Source organism: Trichosurus vulpecula, chromosome 6, assembly GCF_011100635.1.
Source record: "Trichosurus vulpecula isolate mTriVul1 chromosome 6, mTriVul1.pri, whole genome shotgun sequence".
NCBI lineage: Eukaryota > Metazoa > Chordata > Mammalia > Diprotodontia > Phalangeridae > Trichosurus > Trichosurus vulpecula.
This window is the reverse complement of record NC_050578.1, coordinates 168,057,482-168,083,083: the sequence shown is the minus strand read 5'-3', so window position 1 is coordinate 168,083,083 and position 25,602 is coordinate 168,057,482. Positions and strand designations below refer to the sequence as shown.

The 25,602-nt window shown below is 35.2% G+C and overlaps 1 protein-coding gene across 2 annotated transcripts in view; it reads left to right on the top strand.

Annotated features, from left to right (window-relative positions):
• UBE2K (ubiquitin conjugating enzyme E2 K) overlaps window positions 1–25,602 on the top strand; it is a 73,130-nt gene that overhangs the window by 3,049 nt on the left and 44,479 nt on the right. Inside the window, exons 2-3 of one of the 2 annotated variants that reach the window (XM_036763185.1) lie at window positions 16,413–16,506; window positions 20,477–20,535. The exons of the other annotated variant lie outside the window; for it this stretch is intronic. Coding sequence (XP_036619080.1) covers window positions 16,413–16,506; window positions 20,477–20,535 — 153 coding nt within the window. The remainder of the gene's footprint in view (window positions 1–16,412; window positions 16,507–20,476; window positions 20,536–25,602) is intronic. 2 annotated transcript variants of the gene reach the window in all.

Genomic DNA, 25,602 nt, shown 5'->3' with positions numbered 1-25,602 from the left:
GCATGAATTTTTATTTTTTGCTGTTAATGTTTATTTTCAATGACATTGAAATGGAATTAATGTAATTAGTGGGGAAAAGGTGACCTTTTTAGTGAGGTATTTTTACCCTGGAAACCGAGACTGTTTGTGAGCAGATTTTCTTCCAATGTAGATTCATTTTAAAAAATTAAAGCTCTTGAAATATGAAAAGAGCTTTTGGTCTTCCCGTAGGGTCTTTAAAGGATCATCATGTTCAATGTTTTGAATGTGATCACTGATTTTTGAAGAGATAAATGACACCTGTAATTAGCTTTAAAATATGTAGATGTAAAAGAAATTTGCTTTTCATTTTGAGTGGTGATAATTTTGTATATTTTTAAACTTGCAGTTTAGTAGGTAAAATGTTTTGTCTTTAGAGAGCATGTAAGCTCTTGTTTTTGGTCTTTTATTTCATACTACATAGTGACTGTAGTTTAATTAGTTGTATTTATTTTATAATTGTATCCACACATTTGGCAGTTTATAGACCTGTATTTGAGGAAACTTAAATTTGTATTATAAAATCTAATTTGTTAAAATGAAACTAGTTTGAATACATACTAATTACATTTGCCACACATCAGATTTTCATGCCATGTTGGTTTTTAAACTGTTAGATGTTTCTGTTACATTTTGAAATTGATATTGATTGGTTCATTTGAAGCTAATTGTTGGACTTGTTTTTAGAATATTTATTACACTTTCTTTGGAAGATCGGTGAGACTGTTAACAGTAGGAATCCAAATAAACTCACAACTGAGGAACTCACATAGATATTTTCACATTTTTTATTGTCCACTTGCTTAAGTGAAAACATAGACACTAGTCCAGATGTCGTTTTAGTTTTTAAAACTTAATAAATTTTCTTTTCTGGTAATGTTTTTCTTTTAAACCAGAAGATGAAACTATGCCTGAAAGAAATGTGACCATATTGTTTAATATAGTGAAAAAAATGTGCTTTTAAAGAAAAATCAATGTCAAGTCATTGATGTTAACCCATTTTTAGCTAGTTGCCTTACATATAGTGCTCAGTGAAGCTATGTATATGTAGTAAAAAAAATAAGGCCTATAGATTTGCTTGAAAGTTGCACCATGCACAAGCAATGTTGTGTTTGGTATGTTTCTCTCCTGGATGTCCATCTGGTAAGGACACAGATGGACCTAAACCTGAAGTGTTCTACCTCTGTGGGCAAAATCCACACCTACCGCTCCTGTAACATATCCTCTCACTATCAGCAAACATCCTTCAAACTTTAAATGACTTCCCATCCACCTGCTGAACAAAGAAGACCAAATTCCATTTTACACCATTGACAATTAGGCTCCAACCTACTTTTCTAGAGTCTTCTCGTAGTACTCTTCTTTTAAGTAGTCTTCCCTTCAGTTGGACTGGATTACTGACTGTTTCCCAAATACATCTTGGGCTTTGCCATCTCCTTGCCTTTGCTCTCACATTCCTCCCTATTCCTGGAAAGCATTCTGACCCTAAACTTCTGGTGTGTTAATGTTTTTTTGTAGATCTCTTCCTAGTTTGTCCTAGTGACCAGTAGGTGGCAGAGTAGATAGAGTACTGGGCTTAGAGTACTCGGTTTTGGGTCAGAAAGACATGGAATTCAAATCCTGACTTGAAACACTTTACCTAGTATATGTGTCTGTGGACAAATCATTTAACCTTTCTTAACTTCATTTTCCTCATCTAGTAGTATCATCTGCTTCAAGTGAAGAGAATGTATTATTATCAGAAAAATATCTAGAGAACTAAAATGGGACGTGACATTGAGAAATTAATCCTTTTTTGTGAATTTGGAAGTATTTCTGCATCATTATTAGGAGCTGAGGCCACAGGTAGAAAAAGAAATAGATTTGGAGTCGGAAGACCTGGGTTTAATTCTTAACTCTGCTCCTTACTACCCTTTTGATCTTGAGAAAGTCACATCACCTCTCTAGGCCTCAATTTTCGCATCTATAAAATGAGGAGATTGAACTGGATGACCTCTTACAATCATTAGATCAATAGATTTAGAGCTGCCCTGGCTCTAAATCTATTATTTTGTGACACCTTGAGTTCCCTCTTCTGCTCTGAGGATTTGTAGTCCTGGAAACTTCTTTCTCAGCTGTTGTCCATCCTTCATTTTCAAAGAAGAACAATAATCACAATGTTGGTGTCAGAATATAGTGTGATGGGCTGTGGCTGATTGGTTCACTATGAGTTTGGAAGGCTCTACCACAGGTCAGGCACAAGTAGTCCCATAGAACATTTGGAATGCAGGTGGCTCTGGATTTTCACAGCTCCAGTTTCCTTTGTGCTTCTGAGATTCTGTTTTGCTCATGGAGTACTTCTCTGACTTGGACATGCCATGCTGGGTGGTCTTGTGCCCTTGTGTCCCATGTCTCATGGTTGTTACTAAAGTTCTTAAGAGATACCTTGAGAGTGTCCTTGTGCTTCTTCTTCTGACCATAGTGTGAGTGCTTGCCTTTTATGAATTCTCTGTAAAATAGTTTTTTGGGTAAGTGTGCCTTTGGCATTTGGGCTATGTGGCCAGCCATTGGAGTTGTGCTTGTCATTGAATGCTTGTCATTCAAACTCTACTGCTAAGCATTAAAACTCTTTCTTAAACAATGTTGGGGCGGGAGGAGGTTTCACTCTGCATCATTGGCATAGAATAGGTGAAAAGAGAAATCTCTGAAAGCAGATCTATAGATGTTGTCAACCGTGAAAACTCAGATCACATAATTTGGGTTACACATATTTTTACTGGTACAGCATCTGGTGCCAAAGTAACATTCTCCCATTTCTACCTAACTGCACATGGTGATGTCTAATGTAGTTCATTATCCTTATATCCTAGGGAAGATGTTTATTGGAATACAGAAGCACCATAAGCTGTCTTACTTCCCTCACCCTCCCAGTCACCTAAAAGCCTGTTCAGAACTTGTCCTACTGTTATAGGTCATTGACTTGTGGAACTTGTTTTAAACTTAAGACTAGCTACCTAGGAAATTGAGAGTATTCTTGCTAGCACCTAGCTGAAACTGGTCCCATATTTTTACTCTCTGTTATGATGGAGTTAAGAATGTCCATGTTCGGTTTCCAAAGCAGCACCTGGGAATTATTTCCTGGTCATTTTGACTTTATCTTGTGCAAAAGCTCATTTCTTGACTGTGTCCTGGGTTAACTTACATCTGTTACTGTCTTATCTCCTTCCTGTTTTTTCTTTTCTTCCTTTTTCTTTTTCTAAACTTTTTTTTTTCTATTGATCAGTAAAGTGAAAAAAGGGGTGGTTGATTTTTAAGCATCTTTAGCTGTTGTTGCTCTGAGTAGAGTTAATACTGCAGTGAAAAACCTTGGGAGTGGAAATGGATTGTTGTCTATGTACCCATATCCCCCTGTTATTTGATGTTGATAATACTATCTGTAATTTAGTGTTACTCTTTTCTTCTAAGAGTTTGAAAAAAAGATCAATTTGTATCTTATATTGCTTGTTAACAATTCATTAAGTTACCAGTTGCTGAGTATCAATTTTGAATGAAATTTAGACAAGATAAAACTACTTTTTTGCACAAGTTTTAAATAGTAAGGCAGAAATTAAACCTCATATTCAAATGATTCTTTTTGTATACATCTTGCCTCCAAAAATGGAAAGGTGGAATGAGGACCAGAAATTTTACAAATGAATGCCATTTTCAAGAATTTAATTTCCTCCCCCTAGTGAAAGAGCCCCAGAAGGCTGAGCAGCTAGCTACTATTGACCCCTTTAAGTATGCTTCTTCTTTTTTGGGGTGGGGGGGCAGGGCAATTGGGGTTAAGTGACTTACCCAAGGAGCTAGTACGTGTGTCTGAGGTCAAATTTGAACTCAGTTCCTCCTGACTCCAGGGTCGATGCTCTACTCACTGCACCACCTAGCTGCCCCAAGTATGCTTCTTTTACTTGACTTTTTGGGGTCATTTATCTCTCTAGCTGTTCTAACAACCACTCTTAAGTTATGGCTACCGACTACCAAAGCAAGTGAAGGAGAGAAATAATATAGAAGTGAACACATCTTATTTTTAAAATAGCACTCCTGGGTTGTTTAAAGGTTAACCCTTTGTTTGTTTACTTGGAACAGGAAAATTGTTTTCTCAGACCCTTTTTTGGTGGCAACAATTTCTGTTTCAAAGCAAGAATAAAAATGTGTGTGTGTGCGTGTGCGTGTGTGTGTGTGTGTGTGTTTATGTGTGTGTCTCGGGAGGGGATTTGAGGAGGGTGATAGTAGTGGTATATACAAGGGAAGCAGAAGTAAGTCATGTAGGAATTTTTTTTTACTGAATTTATTGAAATATGTGCATATATATTGGTCGTTGTGGACAGTCATATAAACGTGAGATTTCATAAAAAGCAGCTTTTGATCACTGTAATATAGCCAGTGTTATTACACTCCATCCTTTAGATCACAAATTAAAGAAAACTAGATTATATTATTATAGCTTTCACTTAAGAATGAAGCAGTATAAAACCTAGAAAAAATACAAAAGTAGTATTTATTCCTACTGGTAATGAGAACATAGTAACACAAACCAAGGAAAGAATAATTTTCATAGCACAAATGTGAATTTAGTACAATAGGATTTTAAATCACTTAACATCAACTAAAAATAGTTTTTGGGAAAAGGACAGTAAACTTAGAAAAGCAGTGTGAACAAAGGGCTGGACCCAAAGTCAAAAAGTTTGGGGTTCACATTCTGGGTTAAATAATAGCTTTGTGACTCTAGCCAAGTCACTTAAATTCTATAACCGTTAGTGTACTTATTTGTAAAGTAGGTTGCACTTAACCTCACTGGGTGGTTGTGAGGAACAAATGAGATCACATATTTTTGCAAGCACTTTGTAAAACTTACAAATGAAAACTAATTATTAAAATGATATGGGTACTAGGTCTTATAGCAGATGCACCTCTACAAATTAGCTTAGAAATGAACTTTTCCTATTTTTAAAAAGGTCTTTAGACCTGGCAGAATTTCCCTAAGGCTATGCAGGATGTATATTCTTTCTTTCACTTGGTGTTTGGAATTTTACTATGACTAAAGTATTCTGAATCAATCTCAGGTTAGTCTGCACTGAACTAGTCTTAGTGGGGAAGCATGTTTAAGATGTATAAAAAAGATAGCCTAATGTTTTCTTTAAACAAGTTGAAGTAGGATTAAGCAGGTTCTGCATGGCTCCAGAGGATGGGATGGGGGGATAGAGGGAGCGATTTTTTGGGCTGAATTTATAAGGAAATAATAGCTGTTATGAGATTTGGTTGTAAATTGCAATAAATTTGGCAACAGATTGTTTGGTTCTACGAGTTTGATTAATTTTTGTAGCTTTATAGAAATAGAAAACAAGCAAAAAAAAGTATCATGTACCATAGGACATTAGTTTCCAATCTCAGGTAAAGATCTACTGAGGGTGTACAGGGAAGAGGATATCAAAACCTGTAGAAAAATTCAGAGGGACCTGGACACATACAACTAAATACTAAGTGATTCATATTCTAGTTTATGGACTCCTTGGTGTCCAACAGCATCCCACTTCTGTTACTGATCACTGAATTAATTTGTGCATCAATCTTGAATAAATAACTCAGAAAGTAACAGGTAATCAATTTGGATGATTCTGCCAATGTTTCTTTTGTATATATTTGTATAAACAAATAGACTAATGGTAGGAGTACATGTTCTTAAGGAAAAAAGGAGATAAGTGGAGATAACACATAGTCTAAGATTTGAATAAGTGTTCACTTGGAATAGTCAGTCAACAAGTATTTGTTAAGGACCTGCTATTCCAGTCAGTGTGCTGGGTGCTGAAGTTTGTCATTTGGTAGGTATAAGGCCATTTAGACAAAATCTGAAAATATAAGCCTTTTGATGAAAATAGTACGTTGAATGAGAGTGGACTTTGGTAGTAGGTAGATGGTGGAATATTGAAGATTGTACATGTGATGAGAATGAGAAATGAAAGCAATTGGATTATAAGGATAGATTTATTACAGAAAAGAGCCTAAAGCTTAGTGTGAAAGAAATTTAGGGGAGTAGAGGGAAAGAAGGACCACATAGTTTATGGCCTTTAGAGGAGGATATAAATTAATAAATTTACCTCAAACTAGGGACACTTTGATTTTTGAGCTGATTATAGTTACTATTTTATATAACAATTACTTTGGTACTTAGGTGGTTCTGTAATCTCAGTGGCATGGATTGCAGCCCAGCTACTTTTTTTTCATTCTGTACAGCTCTTTTCCTTACCCTCCTATAAATTTGTAGACTCTTTCTATTGTGATAGGATCTCCTGTGGGTTTCTCGACATAGTGTCAATTCTAGTTGAGCACATGCTGTCTCGGTTATGTTTTGCTCACTCAATGGCCTTCTCAGTCCCTCTATAGCATGCCCCCACCCCGACCCCCACACCCCCATCTGTGTTTAGATTTATGTTTAAGTGAGAAAGTAAAAGCTCTTCTTTGGGAACCTCTGTCTTTTCCTGTTCTGTGCCTTTCAAAACCCCTCAAATTCAATCTTCCTTTTCTAGTTTTTGAAGAGGTAACCTCTCTTGAACCTTTATAACCTTCATCTTCTTTAGGTCATTGTGCTTGAAATCATCTCGTCTTGCTAATAATTTTTGGTATTTCTTTTGTCTACTGGCTCGTTCCCTGACTGCTACAAATATACCCAAGTCTCCTTCGGACCAAATGAACTCTCACTAGATTGTAGTGAGAACTCTCAAGTCTTACATCTATGTTCCTCTTGACAGCTAAACTCCTAGGAAAAAAAAGTTTATACTCATTTCTTCCACATCCATTTCTCTACTCTCTCATATATATCTCAGTTCTTTTTGGTTTGACGTCTGGTTTCTCACTCAAGTTACTCTTTCCAGAGTTACCAATGGTCTCTTAATGGCCTTTTTTCAAAAAGTCTTCAATCTGCATGATATCTAGAGCATTTGGAACTCCTTGGATATTCTTTCTTTTTTGGATTTTCATAACTCTATTCTTGTTTCATTGGTCCTCCTCCTACCTGACTGCTCATTCTCATTCTGCTTTGCTGGCTCATTTTCCATATCACACTCCCAACTATGGGTGTTCCCAAAAACTCTGGCCCTGGACCCTTTTTCTTTCCGCCTTGACACTTTGTTTTGTTTCTTAGAGACCTCATCACCTCCCTCCCCCTCTTTTGTTTATCATCTCTATACAAACTATTTCCAATTTTATTTATTATGTACCAGTTTTTTTTTTCTCCTGAGCTCTCTTTTCAGCTTCCTATTGAATATTTCAAATTGGTTTTCACATTAGACTTAAAATTCAATGGCTCTGTTTTTGACTCTCCAGGCTTCACCACTTTGAATTAACAGCGTTCTCACCCTGGAACATCACTCCAGTTCTGTGGCCCCTTTCTTCTGTTAGTAAGAAGCTCCCTTTTATATTGTTCTCCCTGCCACCCCCATTAAAATGAAAGCTTCTTGAAGGTAGGGAATCTCTGTGCTTATATTTGGTATCCCTAGTGCTTGATATTGTGCCTGGAAAATACTAAGTGCTTAATATTGACTGACTGGTGTGTTGAAAGCAGAAATCATTTCCTTTCTCCCCAAACTTAACCTCCTGAATTTCTCTACTTCTGTCTAGGATGCCAACCCTTGGCATTATCTTTTACTCACTCTCCTTCACCTCATGTCCAGTATTTTCTAGACCTTGTAGTTTCTGCCTCCACAACTTGTTTTAGGGAATGGCTGTCATTCTTATATACAGTGCATTCCAAAAGTCTTGGTGCAGTTTAGCATTAGGCCTCATGCAAGCTCCTGGGGACATCTTGTATTTAAATCAGCTCTTTATGTATCTCAGTTATCAGACCTTTATCCGAAGCTGCAAAGATTTTTCTCTTTACTAACCTGGACCCCACCCACAGCTAACACAAGTCCTTATCACTTGCTTGGACTATTGAAATAGCCTCTTAATTGATTTCCCTGCCTCAGGTCTGTCCTCTAATCCATCTTAACAGACTATCAAAGTAATTTTCATAAAGTACAGGTGTACTCATTTCATTCCCCTATTAAATAAACTCCAGTGACTTCCTATTATTAATATATAAATAACATCAAATAAACTACTATGTTTGGCATTTAAAGTTCTCATCACCACCCAAGCCCAGTTTAGCTTTTCAACCCACCCCTGGTCTAGACAAAAAAAAAAAGAAACCAAAACTATGTTCTTAAAATTTTCATTATTCTTGACAAACACCAGGAAATATGAGCATTTTTGTAAACAACAGAAAAAGAGAATTGTACATGAAATAACAAATTTCATTGCATATAGCATAGTTTAAAAATTTTTAGTGTAACATTAGTTCCAAAGCTGTCCTAATTGTCTATGTCCTTCTGAACATCCTTTTTTATGATCTGTGCACTTTAAACAACAATAGCAAAATTATTTTGAATTTAATACCAAAAGACGGAACATTTCTGTATGCAAAGTTAGAACAGAAAAAGAGGATTGTGTGAAGATACATCCCTATTTTGTACAGCTTTCATTTTTGGGGAATATATATTATGACCTTTTTCTTTTTAAAAATAAGTTTTTTTATTATCTTTTGTTTTTACATGCTCTAAATTCCCCCTGTATCTCTTACCCTCTTTCCCAGAGAGCCATCCCTTATAACAAAGACTCAAAAGTTCTTTCAGAGCTGTTCATTGTACTCCTTTCTACTCCCTCCTATATATTTAAAAAAATTATTCAGTGGTTTTGTCTTCCTCTTCCTTCTATTCTTTCTCCTTTTTTGGGGGGGGTGGTAAACCCCATTGCTGGCTACCCTTTCTTTTATCAAATAAGCATAGTGGAGCAAAACATCCATACTTTATCCATATCTAAAAATAGATTTATAATTTTTACCTTTAGTCTATAACTTTTCTGTCAAGGTGAGTAGCATGCTTCCACATCAGTTCTCTTATAGTCATGATAGTTGGGTATTGGATTGATCAGTGTTCTTAAGTCTTTAAAAGTTGTCTTTCTTTACATTATAGTTGAGGTGTGTAAAAATTGATCATCTGATTCTGCTCTTTTCACTCTGTATCAGTTCATAGCAGTCACCCCAAGTTTCTCTGAAACCATATTTTTCATTATTTCTTACCAAGCACAATAATAATCTGTGACTCCGCATATACCATCATTTGTTCAAGCTTGCCATAGTTGAGCATCTCCTTTGTTTCTAGTTCTTTGCCATAACATAAAGAGCTACTTTATATGTTTTTGTACTTAAGGAGTTTTTTCTCTCTTTCTTTGATTCCTTGGGGTCATAAACTCAATAATAGTATTTCGTAATCCAAGAATATGCACAGTTTAGTAAATTTTTAGGCATAGTTTCAAGTTGTTTTCCAGAATGTGTAGACCATTCACAATTATACCAATAGTACACCATCGTTCCTGCCTTCCCCAGTTCCATCTATGGCTATTTCCCTTTTTTTGGTCATCTTTGCCAGTCAGATGGACATGGAGTGGAAACTTGGTTTCTTTAATTTTAATTTTTCTAATAATTAGTGATTTGGAGCATTTTTTCATATGGGTATTGATGGTGTGAGAGACGTGGTTTTGGGGATCACTGGACTTCCTAGGCAGGGCCAAAGTCCTGAAGAAGAACCCTGTGATAATCCCTAGGAAAGGCTGTACAGATCACAGGACTCCCAGAGGATGACCAAGTGGTAGCCATCCCTTAATCTGTGGGGATCACAGGGCCTCATAGGGGTCAGACCCTAAGGAAGACCCAAGTGATGGTCCCTTAGGATGGCAGTAAGATCACAAGGCTCCCAAGACAGGGCCAGAAGTCCCATGTGATGTCCCCTTAAGAAGGCCGTGCAGACCACAGGGTTCCCCAAGGGAATCCAGAGTGGTAGCCCTCTTAACACCACAGTGGGGATCACAGGACACCCCAAGACAAGATCCAGGAGTAAGCCTGGCGAGCTTCTGCTGCCTGTTGCTTCCCTTCACTTGACCTTAGGAAAATCCATGTGATTTGCCCATTCACACCCAAAGAACTCAGGGCCAGAGTGGGCAGAGGAAGACATTTTATTATGCTCCCGGAGAGAGCGGGTGTAGTGCTCGGGGGAACACTCACACTGATACAGCTGCAGGAGCAGGGGTAACCATTCCCTCTACTCCTGCTAGAGTCATGATTAGTTTACAGTCTTTGTTTTTTACATAGTTTTCCTAGGTTATACAGTTTATATAAATAGGATAATGAGGATACAGAAGCAAAAGTGAAGTTAACTAGATTTTCCTTGTCCTAGTTTAGGATTAAACTATATTCTTTTACTTCCCCTACTTTCCCTCTTTAACATATGCAAATGATGCAAATCAGTAGGCCTGGATTCTTGACCAAGACCAGACCCTAGATAAGCTTGAACAGGTTCAATTGGGTTTGGCCTCTAATTCCCCAGACTGCCTTCTCAAAGAGTATGCACATGCATACAAGCCTCTGACCTCTCACCTGACCGACCTTGAGGCCTGGTCTCTGCTAAAGCTGGGGTGGGGGAGGGCAGGGAAGCACACCTTTAGTTCTGTGGAAACAAAACTCCTCCTCCCATTTCTTACAATGGCTTGGGTTTTGTTGATTGACACCTACTCATTCACATCCTTTGACAATATATTTATTGGGGAATGGCTGTTCTTTTAAATGAGGTATCCCAAAAGTCTTATTGTAGCTGTGTAGCTTCTTATGTTTAACTTGTAGACTTTCGAGACTCCTTAATACTTAAATCAGTTCTTTGTATATCTCAGATAGCAGAACTTTATCAGAAACCTGGTTGCAAAGATTTTTTTTAAACCAATTAATGGTTTCCTTTTTGATCTTTTTTTTTTTTGAAAGGGGGAAGGCAGGGCAGTTGGGGTTAAGTGACTTGCCCTATGTCACACAGCTAGGAAGTGTGTCAAATATCTGAGGGTGGATTGGAACTCAGGTCCTCCTGACTCCAGGGCCTGTGCTCTACTCACTGCGCACCTAGCTGCCCTTTTCCTTTTTAATCTTAACAGCATTAGTTTTGTTTGTACAAAATTCTTTTCAGTTTTATTTCATCAGATTTCTCCATTTCATCTTCTGTAATCAATCCCCTCATCCCTTATCTAATTATGAACCTTTCTCCTCTCTCTATAGGTGGGAAAATTATTTTGTTTTTTGTCCCTTTGATTTATTATATGACCATTATTATGTAACCATTTGGATCTTATTGTGATGTGGCATGACTTGGGTTAAACCTAATTTCTTCCAGGCAACTTTTCAGTTTTCTCATCAGATTTCGTTGAAATCTTACCTCAGTAGTTGGAGTCTTTGGGATTATTGAATACTAATACTATATTTGCTTCTGTATGTTGTGTACCTAATTGATTCCTTCATCTTTTCCGTTTTTTAGCCAGTGCCTAATTGCTTTGATGATTACTGCTTTGTAGTGTAGTTTGAGATCTGGTACTATTAGGTCTCCTTCCCATTTTTTCTTCATTATTTCTCTTGAGAATCTTTACCTTTTTTGTTCCTCCAGATGAATTTTCTTATTCTTGATATATAAAATAATTCTTTGTCAATTCACTGAATAAGTAAATTAATTTAGGTAGTATATCATTTTTGTTACATTGGCATGTTCCATATGTGAACAATTAATCTCTTATTTATGTCTGTCTTTATTTCTGTGAAGAGTGTTTTTTGTTCCCTGTGTGTGTGCGCACACGTGTGCGTGTGCCCATGTGTGACTGGATATCTTATTTATCTACATAGATAGCTAGATCTATATATCACATAACTTGCTGTGTGTATCTCTTCTTGACAGGTCTTCTTCCATGTATTTCATACATTTTATAGTAGAGTGAAATTTCCTCTTGTATCTCTTCCTGCTGATTTTTGTTAATATAGAACTACCAGTGGTTTGTATGGATTTATTTTATATCTGATATTTTACTGGTTGTTGCCTGAATTAATTTTTTGGCTGACTCTTGATGCTCTCTGGGTATCATTATCTGCCAAAAGCAAAAATTTTGTTTTCTTTGTCCTTATTTCCTCTATTTGTTTTTCCTCTTATAAAATACCGTTTCTAGCACTGTTAAATAATAATGGTCATAATGGACATCTTTGCCTTTGATCTTATTGGAAAAACGTGAGGTCCCTATTACATGCAGTGTTGTTGTTGGTTTTAGAGAGATGCTGTTTATCATATTGAGAAAAGTATCATTTCTTCTTGTGCTTTTTAGTGTTTTTAACAAAAAGGGATTGTATTTTGTTAAAAGCTTGTTTTCTGCAACTATTGATGTAATTATGTAATTTTGTTAGTTTTTATTAATATGATATGATTTCCGATATTGAATCTATACTGTATTCCTGGTATAAATCATCCCTAATTATAACTTAAAGTCTTTATTAAGAGTAGACTCTTACTAATATTAAACATTTTGCGCCATTATTCATTGGAGATAGTATATGTATAAGGCTTTCTTTTTCTGATTTGTCCCTCCCTGGTTTATGTATTGAGATAGAAGCAATTAGGTATCTCATTTCCTATTTTTTCAAGCGGTTTATTTGATAATTGAAATAAATCTTTTCTTGATAAAATTTACTTGTAAATCCATCTGGTCCTAGGTGGTTTTTTGGGGAGAATTCATTTATGACTTATTCAGTAACTAGATCTTGATTTGGGATTCTATTTATTTTCTCAGAGTGAAGGATGATTGGGGTGTTTGAAATGAGGCTGGAGAGTGAGAATTGCTTTCATGATGAAAAAATAGCTAATGTGTAGAGGGGATCAGTTGTCAAGCTTTTTCTCTTTCTTTGCCTATTTTGCAAACTACTGTCCAACATAATTATTCATATGGAAGGGAAATAGCTTTGTTGTGCAGAATATTATTTGTTAATGGTGGTCTTCCATAGTAGTGGTATTTTGTTAATTTGATTACAACCACTTCTTTGTATCTGTTAGTGGTTGGTACAATGGGTGGTATATAGTAAATATTTGTAGATTATTTATCTGATTCCTGATTTTATAAGTCATTCTCTAAAGAACATATCCGCATTGTGATATTTCTCTACAGTGCACACAGGCATGATTATTGTCAATGGGATGGGTACTCTATTTGGCTGTCACACTGATTCTTTGTCATTTTGCATTCTCACCCACATTGAAACTGTTGCACAACATTTACAAACCAGACAACTCTGTTTACAAGCCAGCATTTAATAATCTATGGGCAAAATGTCGTGACTAGCTGAAGCTAACTAGTATAGCAGGGGGTGTAATATCATATAATGTTATTTACTGTTCCTGCTATTTTAGAGGAAAATATTCAGCTTTAAGTTTTGTAGGGCTTTTGAAAATTATTTATAGTTATCAGTCACTACCCTTAATATACTTGCAGGTTATAGGAGATTGAGCAACAGCTACAGATGTTTCCATCTTGGGTAAAATGAGTCAGTATGTAATCAGCTATTATCTTTAACTCCCCCTCACTTCATCTTTTGACTTTGTCTATTCCATCTTTCTAAGTAACTATAGTTATTTACTGTTGTGGTACCTAATAAATGCTTCCCTTCTCATTCTACTTATTAAATTTTAAGTGTTAGAATGATTTTGAAAGGGTACCTGGGAAAAAATAAGTAGAAAAAGAGAAAGAAAAAGCCTCTAGAAAACTTCATTTTGGCTATTCTCAAATTAAGATTATCACTCCATGAGTATTCACTTAAGGGCTCTGTGTACCTTTTTCTCTATGTGAAGACAAAATCTAAAGTGGTCCCTATCCTCCAGGACATCAGGGAAAAACAATAGATAACCATTTAAGTAATAAACACAAAGTCATTTTTTTGTTTGTTTAGGAGGAAAGCCTTGTCATTTGAGGGGAGAATCAGGAAAGGCATTGATCCTCTTAGAGGAGGTGAAACTAGGTCCTAGTTACTAGGCCATTCTTAAGAGCAGAAATTAGGAGGGAATATATTCCAGTCTTGAGGGAAATTGCCTTGGCAAAGACTTGGAGACCAAGTGATGGGATGTTCTGTGTGTAGAACAGCAAGCAGGTCAGTTTGACTGGAGTATTTAGAGTAGATGAAATAGAGTAATGCATAATAATTTTTCAAATGAAGATTAGAAATAACTGTAAATGAATTTGAATCAAAGAAATTTCTATTATATCCTACAGTCAATAGCGAGCACTGGAGCTTTTTGAGCAGGGAAGTAATATGGTCAGACCTTTAGGAATAACTGGGTGGATTGCAGAGAGGAGAGATTTGAGATAGGAAGAAAAATTTTGCTATCGTTTATGTATAAAGCGATTAAGTCTTGAATTGGTGGGGAGTGATACAAGAGATGTCAAAGCAGAATTGGTAGGACTGAAGACTCAGGCTCCTCTCTGAAGTTCTGAAGCTGGGTTACCAGAAGGACCAGTGGTGCTTTGTGTAGAAAATAGGGAAATTAGGAAGAGTGGCAGGTCTTGGGTGGTAGATGAGTTCCTTTTTTTGAGTGTGTTGAATTTGAGTTGTTTATGGCACATTTGTTTGTAAATGTCCAATTGGCAATACTTGATGCAGGTTTGGAACTTAGACTAGGCTGACCATATGGATCTGGGAGAAACCTATATAAGATAATGAATGCATGGGAGCATATTGAGGCAGCTAGGTACTATAGTGGATAGAGCTCTGGATGTAGAGTAAGGAAGACCTGAGTTCAGATGTGGCCTCAGACACCTAATGAGCTGTGTGACCCTGGATTAGTCATTCAACTTCGGTTTGCCTCAGTTTCCTCATTATATAAAATGGGGATAATAGTAGCCCCTACCTCTCAAGGTTATTGCAAGGATAAAATGAGATATTTGTAAAGATATTTGTAAAATTGCCAACATATAAATGCTAGCTATTTTAGGAGATCAACAGGAGAGAGTGTAGGGAGAAAAGACGAGGAGGACCTTTAGTACACACCCTAAGGGAGTACGACATAGATGATAGAGCAAGAAGAATGAAAAGGACCATCCCAACTTGTGGCAGATGAAATGAGAGAACATTGCCATGAAAACCCATAGCGGAGAATGCATCTAGGAAGAGAGAAGGTTAGTGTCAGGTGTTTCATTGAAATCAAGAAGAATGAAGATTGAGAAGCAGCCATCAGATTTTGGCCACTGAGAGAGATCATTGTTATTTTGGTTGAGTGAGGTAGGAAGCCAAATTATAAGAGGTTAAGAAGTGAGTGAGGAGAGGAAATAGAGACAAGAAGAGAGGCATATAGTCATTTTTACTAGAAGTTTTTTCCTCTGGTGAAAGGAAGAATAGATACTGTACTATAGTTTAAGGGAGACAGTATATCAAATGATGGGTGGATAGGCTTGAGTGTACCAGATTAGGAAGATGATAAGATCAAAGATTAAGACTTTGAGGCACCAAGAAGCCATATAGTCCAACACCCTTATTCTATATATGAGGAAACTGAGCCTTAGAGATGTTAAGTGACTTACCTAGGGTCACATATATGACTATCAAGTGTCCAAAGCTGGTGTGAGCTGAAAGCTCAAAATTCTTTTTATATATGCTTCTCTTAGTGACTTGGGAGTAGTCTTTCCTATGGTTCTTGATAATTTGCATTTCTTCTTTTGAGTAGTGTTTTGTCCCCTTATTCATTGTGTTCCTTGCCTTATATTTGTATTACTTCAGGTATATCTTGGATATCAGATCCTTATAGCATAGATATTTGATGCAAGGATTTTTTTCCCCGGTCCACATTTTTCTCTTCTCCTACCTGCATTCATTTTGTTTGTGCAAATGATTTTGCAGTTTTACAAACTTGAAATTGTCTTTTGTGATCACGACTCTAACGCTTATTTGATTAGGAATTGTTTCTTTGAGATGGTTCCATCTATTTTACTCTTACTATTTTAAGAAAAAATGTGAAAAAAAAAACATGACCTTTTTATATGGTTAAATATCCTTTTAAGTGGGCCCAGCAGGAACTAGGTTAAATGGAAGGAAGCTCCTCCCCCACAACCATTCATTGTGTTCTTTCCTCCTGTCCCCCTCTAGGTTAGACTGTCTGAATACCTGTTCCCCTTCCCCATCCCCCTTCTCCTGTGGAATAGACTGCATGGTCTTAGCTTCATTTCAACACTTGGACCTACTCTCCCCTTCACAGTGTTGGTGGGCTGAGCTCCTTTCCTACTCACCTTCACTCCACTGTTCAAACATGCTAAGAAACTAAATCACTTTTTACTTGGATAAAATTTGTGCTTTTGAAAAGGGTTGTAAAGCTTCACTGAGAATTTTAATTCGCAGAATTTTTTTAAACAATTGTAGAAAATGCTTTAAAATAAAAGCTGTGGCATTTAAAAAAATAGATGTTTATTTGTTGCTTACTTAACTAATTTTTTTTCTGTTTATTTTTAAGACGAGCAAAAATCAAATTAAAGTAGATCTTGTAGATGAAAACTTTACAGAATTAAGAGGAGAAATAGCGGGACCGCCAGACACACCGTATGAAGGCAAGTAGTAAATTTTTGTGTAAAATATTTTGTAAAGTAGGGTTGTCTTGATAGATCTGCAGATTGTAATGATTTAAATTTTTTTTCAATGTTTAGATTTTATTTACTTGAGTTGATAGTAATTTAATTGTTTTATATAATGTTTTGATATCTTAATTTCAATGCTATTTATCTAGATTTTTTCTTCCTCTTTGAACCTTGATTTTTTTTGTTTTTAAGTAAATAAGATTTAGCAGTTATATTTTCTCTGTTTATATGAGCAAGATTTAGAAGAGCTATGGTTATATTTTACATATGATTGTATAAAATATACACTATATCCCTATCTCATAAAGTGTAGACAGACCTCATTATTATCCACTTGGCATCTGTGATGTGTCATTTTGACATTTAGCAATCTTTTATTTTTATGCACATAGTCTACAATCTGGAGGGGAAGTCTGTTGAAAATGAAACATTTTATTTTTCCCTACTACAAAGAAGTTGTGAATAACAATTGGCTATTTTTTGGGGGGTGTTGTTTAAAGAGAGAAGAAAGATCTCTGTAATTAAATTGGTCCTCCTAATTGATTTGTCTGATATTTATTTCTCACCTGAAGTGTTGAACTGGGCCATATTTAGATTTTGATAGTAAAAGATTTTAATGATGAAAATAAAATGTGAAGGATTCTTTCTAGAACATTAGACATCCGTAATCAGATTTAATCGACGAATTTACTTCAGTGCTTCAAAAGATCCATGATTGTACTAGTTTGCGTACTCCCTCCCAAACAGACCACAACCCATTTATACCATAACAGATAAGTGTGATGAGGTGCTTTGTCTAAAACAGTCTTCACTTGGGCGTTTGTTTGGGGATCATTTTGAAAGTATGCTGCTTGGAGAATCACAGAATTTGGAGCTAGCAGAGACCTTAGTGATCATCTATTCTAATCTTCAAATTTTACAAATGAGGAAATAGGCCTAAGAGAGGTTGTGACTTATCCAAGATCATGCAGATATTAATTTAGCAGAGCCAGGATCAGAGTGCACATTCTCATTGCAAATCTTACCAGGCTACCATTCTTTCAACATTTCCTTGGTTGAGACTGTTGTTGCTTTCTTATGAGAATCTTTTGCAGTAGGACATGCCAGAGATTGAATTTGTCTTCAGGAGCACAGGGTCAATTCTGTTACTACATTGAGGCATAGGAATGACTGTAGTGGCATATAAAAACATTTTACAAACCTTTCACATGATTTTTTAAATAATTATTGTTTTGGATCTTTGTCATAGACCACCCAGATCCCCAGCACAATGCCTTCATTATCTGTAAATTGCGCAGCAGATATTTGTTAGGTTAAACTCAGATTATCAAGAGTTAAGAATGTATATATTCGTACTTATTATGAATATTATAGTAATTATAATATTTTTATAGAGTGTGATATAATTGTTCTTAAAAAAGCTTTTAGAAAAACTAGTATTGTAGAATAATACTTAGTAGTTTGTTTGGAGGTCTCTAGGATTTCCGTATTAACTGTTGCCAATTATAACTTACAGATGTCTACTGCAGATTTCATGATAAATTCTCAATACCAAGCATTATCGTAGGGAATAAGCCGTTAGGTGTAACATGCTTCTTACTAGATACATTTTAGCTCTAAGATTACTAAATTACAAGTTACCATACTTTTTCTTATTGTAGGGTTTGGAAATATGTATCTTTGAAAAACTAAGCTGTAAGGCATAGAAATAATGAAAAATGAGGGAATGGAGTTAGCTTAGTGCTTCAAGTGAGGTTATTAATTTTTGAACCGATGAGCATTATTGATATATTTCCAGCAACATTGGCTCTAGTTAAGAGAGGTGAACTTGAATGTTTTATTTTTATCACAAAGATGATAAAATAAAAATTTTAACTTTCAGATTCTAAATAAAATACATGAGTTTATAACTGTAGAGCCTTTTACATGAAAAGTTTAACATGTGTAAAATATTTTATAGTGTTTTAACTTTTGTAATTTCTTTTGGAGGGGCATTATTTTTGAAGGGCTGGTTTAGTAGGTCTTAATGTGGGAGTTGTCAGATGAGATAGCACACTATGGCAAACCATCCTCTAGTAACTAGAATAGCAAGGGAAATTTCTATATATTTCTGAATATTATAAAAAACTAAACTACAGAATAATTGTATAAATTGCTAATGACTTCTTAAATATCTTTTGAATTTTTATAATCTCGTACTCAGGAATTTTTTTTTTTTCCAATTTGATTTTGTAAGGGCTGCATTGTTGTTCTTTTAAAATTGTGGGTAGTACTCCTCCTCATTCTTCAAAATCACTTTCCTGACTTTGATTGGTGTTGAGATCAAGCATGTATAGTGTCAGTGCTAAAATCATGAACAAATTCACTTTATGCCAGGCATTGAGAGTAGTATGAATAATAGAGATCATAGTGGATTTTCTTGTATTTCTTTGATGTGATAATCTTCTAATTTTTTACTTTCAAAATGTCTCCATAATTATATTTATAGCCTTGTCCTAAATTTGAAGTTTTAATACAGTAGAATTAGATATGCTAGTCCTATGTTCAGTATATTAGAAATGATGATTTAAGACCTCATGGGAAAACAAGACTTGTCTGAAACATTCTATTATATGAAGATACACTTCATATGGAAGATTGAGAAAGTACATGAATTTAATGAAATGATAATAGGATGTTTGAAATAGAAATAGGATCTTTGAAATAAGATGAAAAGGGATCAGTCTGTTACAGACATCTCTTAAGGGCAGATTAAGTTTTGTTTTTTTAAATCTGCATGTTTTTTCCTTTTTTATGAAATTTCTTAACATTCAGTGTTAACTTGTCTTTTTCTTTTATCACAACCACTTTTTTTTTTCCTTCATGCCATCACATATATACTCTCATAGGTGAGTTCTCCTGGCTCATGAGTGTTTTGGCCCCTAATGGGACAGCATCAAGAAGTTATCAAGAAAAAGAGAAATAGTTCAGAAAAAGTTATGGAGAAAGTAGCTTTCCTTTCCTGTTCCCTTACTCAGTGACCCAAAATAATGGGAGCGGAAGATATTGTACTTGGTACAGACCACTGCTTTGGTTGTATCTTCTAATTCTATGTCCATGGTTCTGGGAAGCTAACATTCACTTTAGTAAACAGTTTTATATTTTTTTGAGTCGTGGTTTGTGAATAGTAATTGATAATAGCATCTTAGACTTGTTGAGGAGATTCTTAGAGGAGGTCCTCTAATCCAATATTTGAGTCAGTACAGGGAATAAATTATAAAATCAGCGTATAGGTCATCCATCCCATATCATATAAATACTTCTTTTCTGTCATGTATTTAGAGGAACTTTGTTCTTGGGGCACAGTGAATCAGTGGGGAAGTGGCTGCCTTTTGTTTATAGTGTACTGATGAAAACATTCTTTTGGAGAGCTTTCCTTTTTTCCTTTTTTTTTTTTTTTACACATTTTAACTAAAATCTTTGACAGTTAAATTCAAGTTGAGTGAAAATGTTCTATTTGAGTGCTTTTTTCCCTTTGCCTTTCAGTTGTTTTTCTGGTTTTACTCTTCATTTAGCACAGTTATCAAAAGTGATGCAGGAGAAATAAAAGTGGTTTAATTTAGTGATTAGTACTTTACCCAATGGCAGCTCTAGTAGAAAGATCACTTGAAAGAATTGGCTATTGGGGGGGGGGGTTGTTGGTTATTTAGTTTGTCCATGTTATCTTGGTCTTGATTATAATAGCTAATTTGTATGCCTTTTATGTTGAATGGTGTGGGTAGTGTCTGCTTTAAATTTTAATCAAAGTAAGCCACCTTTTTTTTTTTTTTTTAAAGCATTGCTTTTTGAGCTTTTAGGTTTGTTTTATTCAAACTGACTTGTGATCAAATGTAAACTTACATGATTTTGAGAATCTATGGAAATTTATTTGGTTTAATATTCCTAACTTCTTAATTTTTTTTAGGAGGAAGATACCAACTAGAGATAAAAATACCAGAAACATATCCATTTAATCCCCCTAAGGTATTGTAAACATATTTTTGTGCATGACCTTTTAAGATATTTTACATTTCTTGGCCATTAAGTCAGCATATAGTTCAGCAGTTATTACCGTTCCAGTTTCAGAGCTACTTGACATATGTAAACTCTGAATGTGCAGAGGATTTTAGAAACTGGTGGAAGGAGAATCAAAAGCAATAATCTTGTTGGAAGGCAGCAGGAAGTACTGGCTCAGATCCTTGACGTGGAATCTGCAGTATACCCAGAAAGCTAGAGAAATTCTCTACAAGAATTGAGGGATTATAATTTCCTTCAGAGAGAACAATTTAATATAGATCAGTAGGTGGTATTAAACTTATGGACATAAGATTTTGATGTGGGCAACTTCTTTTCTCTTGATGCTTCCAATTTAATTGAAGCTTTTATCTCTTACCTAAACAGTTGCAATATTCTCTCAGCTTCCTGTCCTCTTCCTTTTCACTTCATCTTCCACATTACCAGCAGATTAATTGTCCTAAACCCAAGTCTGAGCCTGTCAATTTCTTGTTAAAAAATTTTCTTCATAATTTTGACTTTTCTCGTTATATAATCTAGCATTTAAGTCAGGGTCCTTCCATAATTTGGCCCTAATCTTTTTATTTTTTTCATTACCTCTGATTGGAATGTGCCTCCTGCCTATCAAACTCATAACCATCCTTCAAAATCTAGTTAAAATTCTTTCTCTTTCATAACATAATATGGGTCCTTTTCCCTGTTTTTGGGGGGGATTTCTTTGGGATACAGATCTAATAGTGGCTTTGCAGGATCAAAGGGTATGCCCAGTTTTATAGCCCTTTGGGCATAGTTCCAAATTGCCCTTCAGAATAGTTGAATCATTTCACAGCTATACCCACAGTGCATTTAGTGTCCCAATTTTCCTTTATGCTGCCCAACATTTATTATTTTCCTTTTCTGTCATATTAGCCAATCTGATAGGTGTGATGTGGGACTTCAGAGTTATTTTAATTCTCATTTCTCTAATCAAAAGTGATTTAGAGCATTTTTTTTTCATATGCCTGTAAATAACTTTGATTTCTCCATCTGAAAACTGACTTTTCGTATCCTTTGCCCATTTATCAGTTGGGGAATGACTTGTATTCATATAAATTTGACTCATAGTTTTCTCTATATTTGAAAAATAAGGCCTTTATCAGAGATACTCTGAGGATTGAAAAGTTTGAAATATATTATATAAATACTTTACTATATGGGCTTGCTTTAAAAAAAAAGACCAATAATCTCTGCTTGTCTGGTCTTGTTCTTAGCTATTTTTTGTGTATCGTAAAAATACTTCATTGATGTTTTTTTCCCTTTCTTTTGGTGTCTATTACTACCTTCCCGCTTCCTCTGTCCCCCAGTGCCCTTTCTTGTAACAAATAAGTATGAATGAACAAAGTAATTACTCTCATTTACTCTGTCTGAAGGGGAGGGGGATGGACACACAAGCATTTTATTTTTTCTAATTTTTATTTTTTTCCCATGTAATAGTATTTCATTTTTTCCAATTATATGTAAAGATACTTTTCAGCATTTACTTTTATAAGATTTTGAGTTCTAAATTTTTTTTTCCCTCCTCTCCAAGACAGCAAGGAATCTGATATAGGCTGTACATGTGCGATCTTATTAAACATTTTCATATTGGTCATGTTGCAAAAGAAGAATCAGAACAAAAGGCAAAAACCATGAGAAAGGAAAAACAAACAAAAAAAAGAAAATAGTATGCTTCAATCTGCTTTCAGACTCCATAGTTCTTTCTCTGGACGTGGATAGTATTTTCCATCATGAGTCTTTTGGAGTTGTTATTGCTGAGCAGAGCTAAGTCTATCAAAGTTGATCATCACACAATGTTGCTATTATTGTGTACAATGTTCTGGTTCTGCTTGCTTCACAGTAGCAGTTCATGCAAGTCTTTCCAGGTTTTCTGAAATCTGCCTGCTCATTATTTCTTACAGCACACTAATATTCCATTATATTCACATACCCCAACTTGTTCAGCCATTCCACAGTTGATGGGCATCCCCTCAATTTCCAATTCTTTGCCACCACAAAAAGAACTGCTATAATATAAATATTTTTGTACATGAAAGTCATTTCCCCTTTTTATGTCTAGAAATTCTGCCTTTGGGATCCAGTTAGTAGTGGTATTGCTGGATCAAAGGTTATGCCCAGTTTTATAGCCCTTTGGAGTTCCAAATTGCTCTCCACGATGGTTGGATCAGTCCACTACTCCACCAACAATGCATTAGCGGAAGAAGCATTTTATTAAGTGGCTACGATGTGCTAGGCAGTGTGCTAAATGCTTTACAAATATTACTTCATTTGATCATTTAAATTTGATCTTTGAAAATTTATGCCTTCTGTATCTCTGTTTCTTTGTTTTTCTTTCAGTTGATACTTCTTCAAACATCTAATATTGTCATGATCATTGTGTTGATCATAGTTCTTAATTCTTTCAAAATTGTTGTAGGTCTTGTATAAGTTTTCCTGGTTCTGCTTATTTCACTCTGCATCAGTTTATAAAAGTCTTTACAGGTTTCTTTAAAACTTGTCTCTTTTATCATTCTCTGCATTTGGTATTTTTCCAGCCATTCTAATTGGGCAGTTCTTTGCTACAACAGAAATTGCTGTGATATAACTATTTTTATGTATGTAGTCTTTTCCTTTTTTTCTTTGATTTCTTTAGGTAAATGCCTAGTAGTGATATTGCTTGGTTCAGAGGCTTTGTACAGTTTAGAAAATTTTGAGATCTAATTCACATTAATTTCTAAAATTGTCTCATGAATTCATCATTCCACCCACAGTTCATTAATACCCCTGTCCTCTCGTAGTCCTTACAACAATCTTTATATTCTCCTTTGGTCATCTTTACCAGTCTGAGATTTGTTAGAGTTGTTTTAATTTAAATTTCTCTTGTTACTCTTTGCTTATTTTCAAGAAACTATTAGAGTTCTCCCTCTTTTATCTGTGTCATAGAATTTTAGCATTGGGAAGGCTATCTCTCACTAAGTATGGTAATCTATACATTGAACATATTTAGTAATCAAGAGCAACCCATTACGTGTTTAGATAGATGTACTTCTTCAGATACTCTTTCCTTTATTGAGCTGAGATCTACCTTCCTGTAAATTTTTGTCATGCTTTAAAAACATTTTCTTCTTGATTAAAGAGCTATTATTGTATGATTGGTTCGTCTGGTTCTGCTCAGTTCACTTTGTATCATTTTATACAAGTCGTAGAGGTTTCTCTGAAACTATCTCTCAACGTTTAAGCACAGTAGTATTTCATTACATTCATTATGCCATTGATTTTTCATCAATTCTTGTAACTTTTTGTTGTTGGTCCTAACTTTTCTCTTTCGGGGTTGTATGACGGGGAGATTCTGAATGTTTTGTGTCACGATTCTTTTCTGCTGTTCAGTTCAGATCCCCCTGAACCCTCCTCCTTTGCCCCTTTCCTTTTGTCTTTTAGATCAGGGCTTTTTAAACTTTTTCCACTCGAGACCACTTCAGTGCTTCTTAAACTGTGGGTTGTGCCCCAAATAAATTTAAAAGTACAGAATCTTAATGTTGGAAGGGACTTTAAAGATTATTTTGTAGATTATCCTATACTTGAAGCCTTTTTGAAATAATATGATTTCTATAACCTTGAGCTCCCTTTTCCTAGAGTTCATTCTAACTCAAAGTTGCTAAGCCTTTAAGATTTTTAACTCATAAATTCACCTCTGATAATAATCTCTTTCCCCACATTACCTGCACATTTCTAAGTTTACTCTTTGCCTTCAACATGAGGTCTAATTCTTCCATCTCAATTCTATCACTTCCACCATGGTCAGTTATTTAAATGGTATCATTTTCTCTATCTTTCTCTCATTTCCTTGACCTTCCTCAACCTTACATAACTCCCAGTCCCCGTACCCTTCTCATAGCCAAGGACTGCTGGAGAAAGTCATACTATTATGTTGACTAAGTCCACTATAGATAATATCTATGTTATCTAACCTCAACTGGACTCTTTACTGATGATCTTTTCTACTTCTCTTATGAGATTTAATGTTGCTCTCCCTTCCTCTTTTTAAAATTCAAGAAAATTTATGATCTTAGTAATCATGAACAAATATTCCAGTATTCCAACAAAGAACAGAGTATTATTATATGAAATTACAAACTTCCATTAAATATGGTTTGCACACTAAATAAGTGTACACTAATTTACCCTATTTATGTCCTCATCTGAACTTGTTTTTTTTCTCTGTAGTTTTTGTTTTATTGATGCTTTTTGTGTTTTATGTATTATTTTTCACTAACATTAGCCCTATGGAGATAATTCTCCCTTGTAGCCAAAAAACTAATCAAATAAAAGAGAATAACCCATGATCAGTTTGAAAATGTATATCTCATCGTGCACTTCTAATTCATTTAATTCTTTAACATTTTCTACTTCAATCTTCTTTCATCCTTGCCAGGCCTATGTATATGTGATATAGAACTCTTTTATTTTGTGTTTCTCTTCTTATTGGTGATTTAGAATAATTTTTCATAGCTTTGTAATAGTTATGAAAAATTCATGTTTATATTTTTTGACTACTTGTCTATTGGAGAATCACTCTTGTTTTATAGTTTCACATCCCACTATATGTGTGTGTGCACATATCTTTGATATAAGATTTTTATCAGATATATTTGCTATCAAGATTTTTCCTAGTTAACTGCTTTTCTCTTTCTATCTGTGATTAGTTTGCTTGTACAAAAACTTACACATTTTATATACCTGGAATTGTCAATTTATTCTTATGTGATTACCTGTCTTGTTTATTTTTATAGCTAGGTAAGGTATGTGTCAGGTACTGTGATGAGTGCTGAGGATACAAATACAGGCAAACAAGACAAGTTCCTTATCCTGAAACAGTTCATAATCCGGTAGGGGAAGACAACATATAAGAAGGGGCTGAAAGCAAGGTTGTGGAGATGGCTAGAAGTGATGTGGAGGTCTGGATTCAGGCAAGACAAGGTGAAAACTCAGCTCTAGGAGCCTACAGTTATAGGATTTATTGAT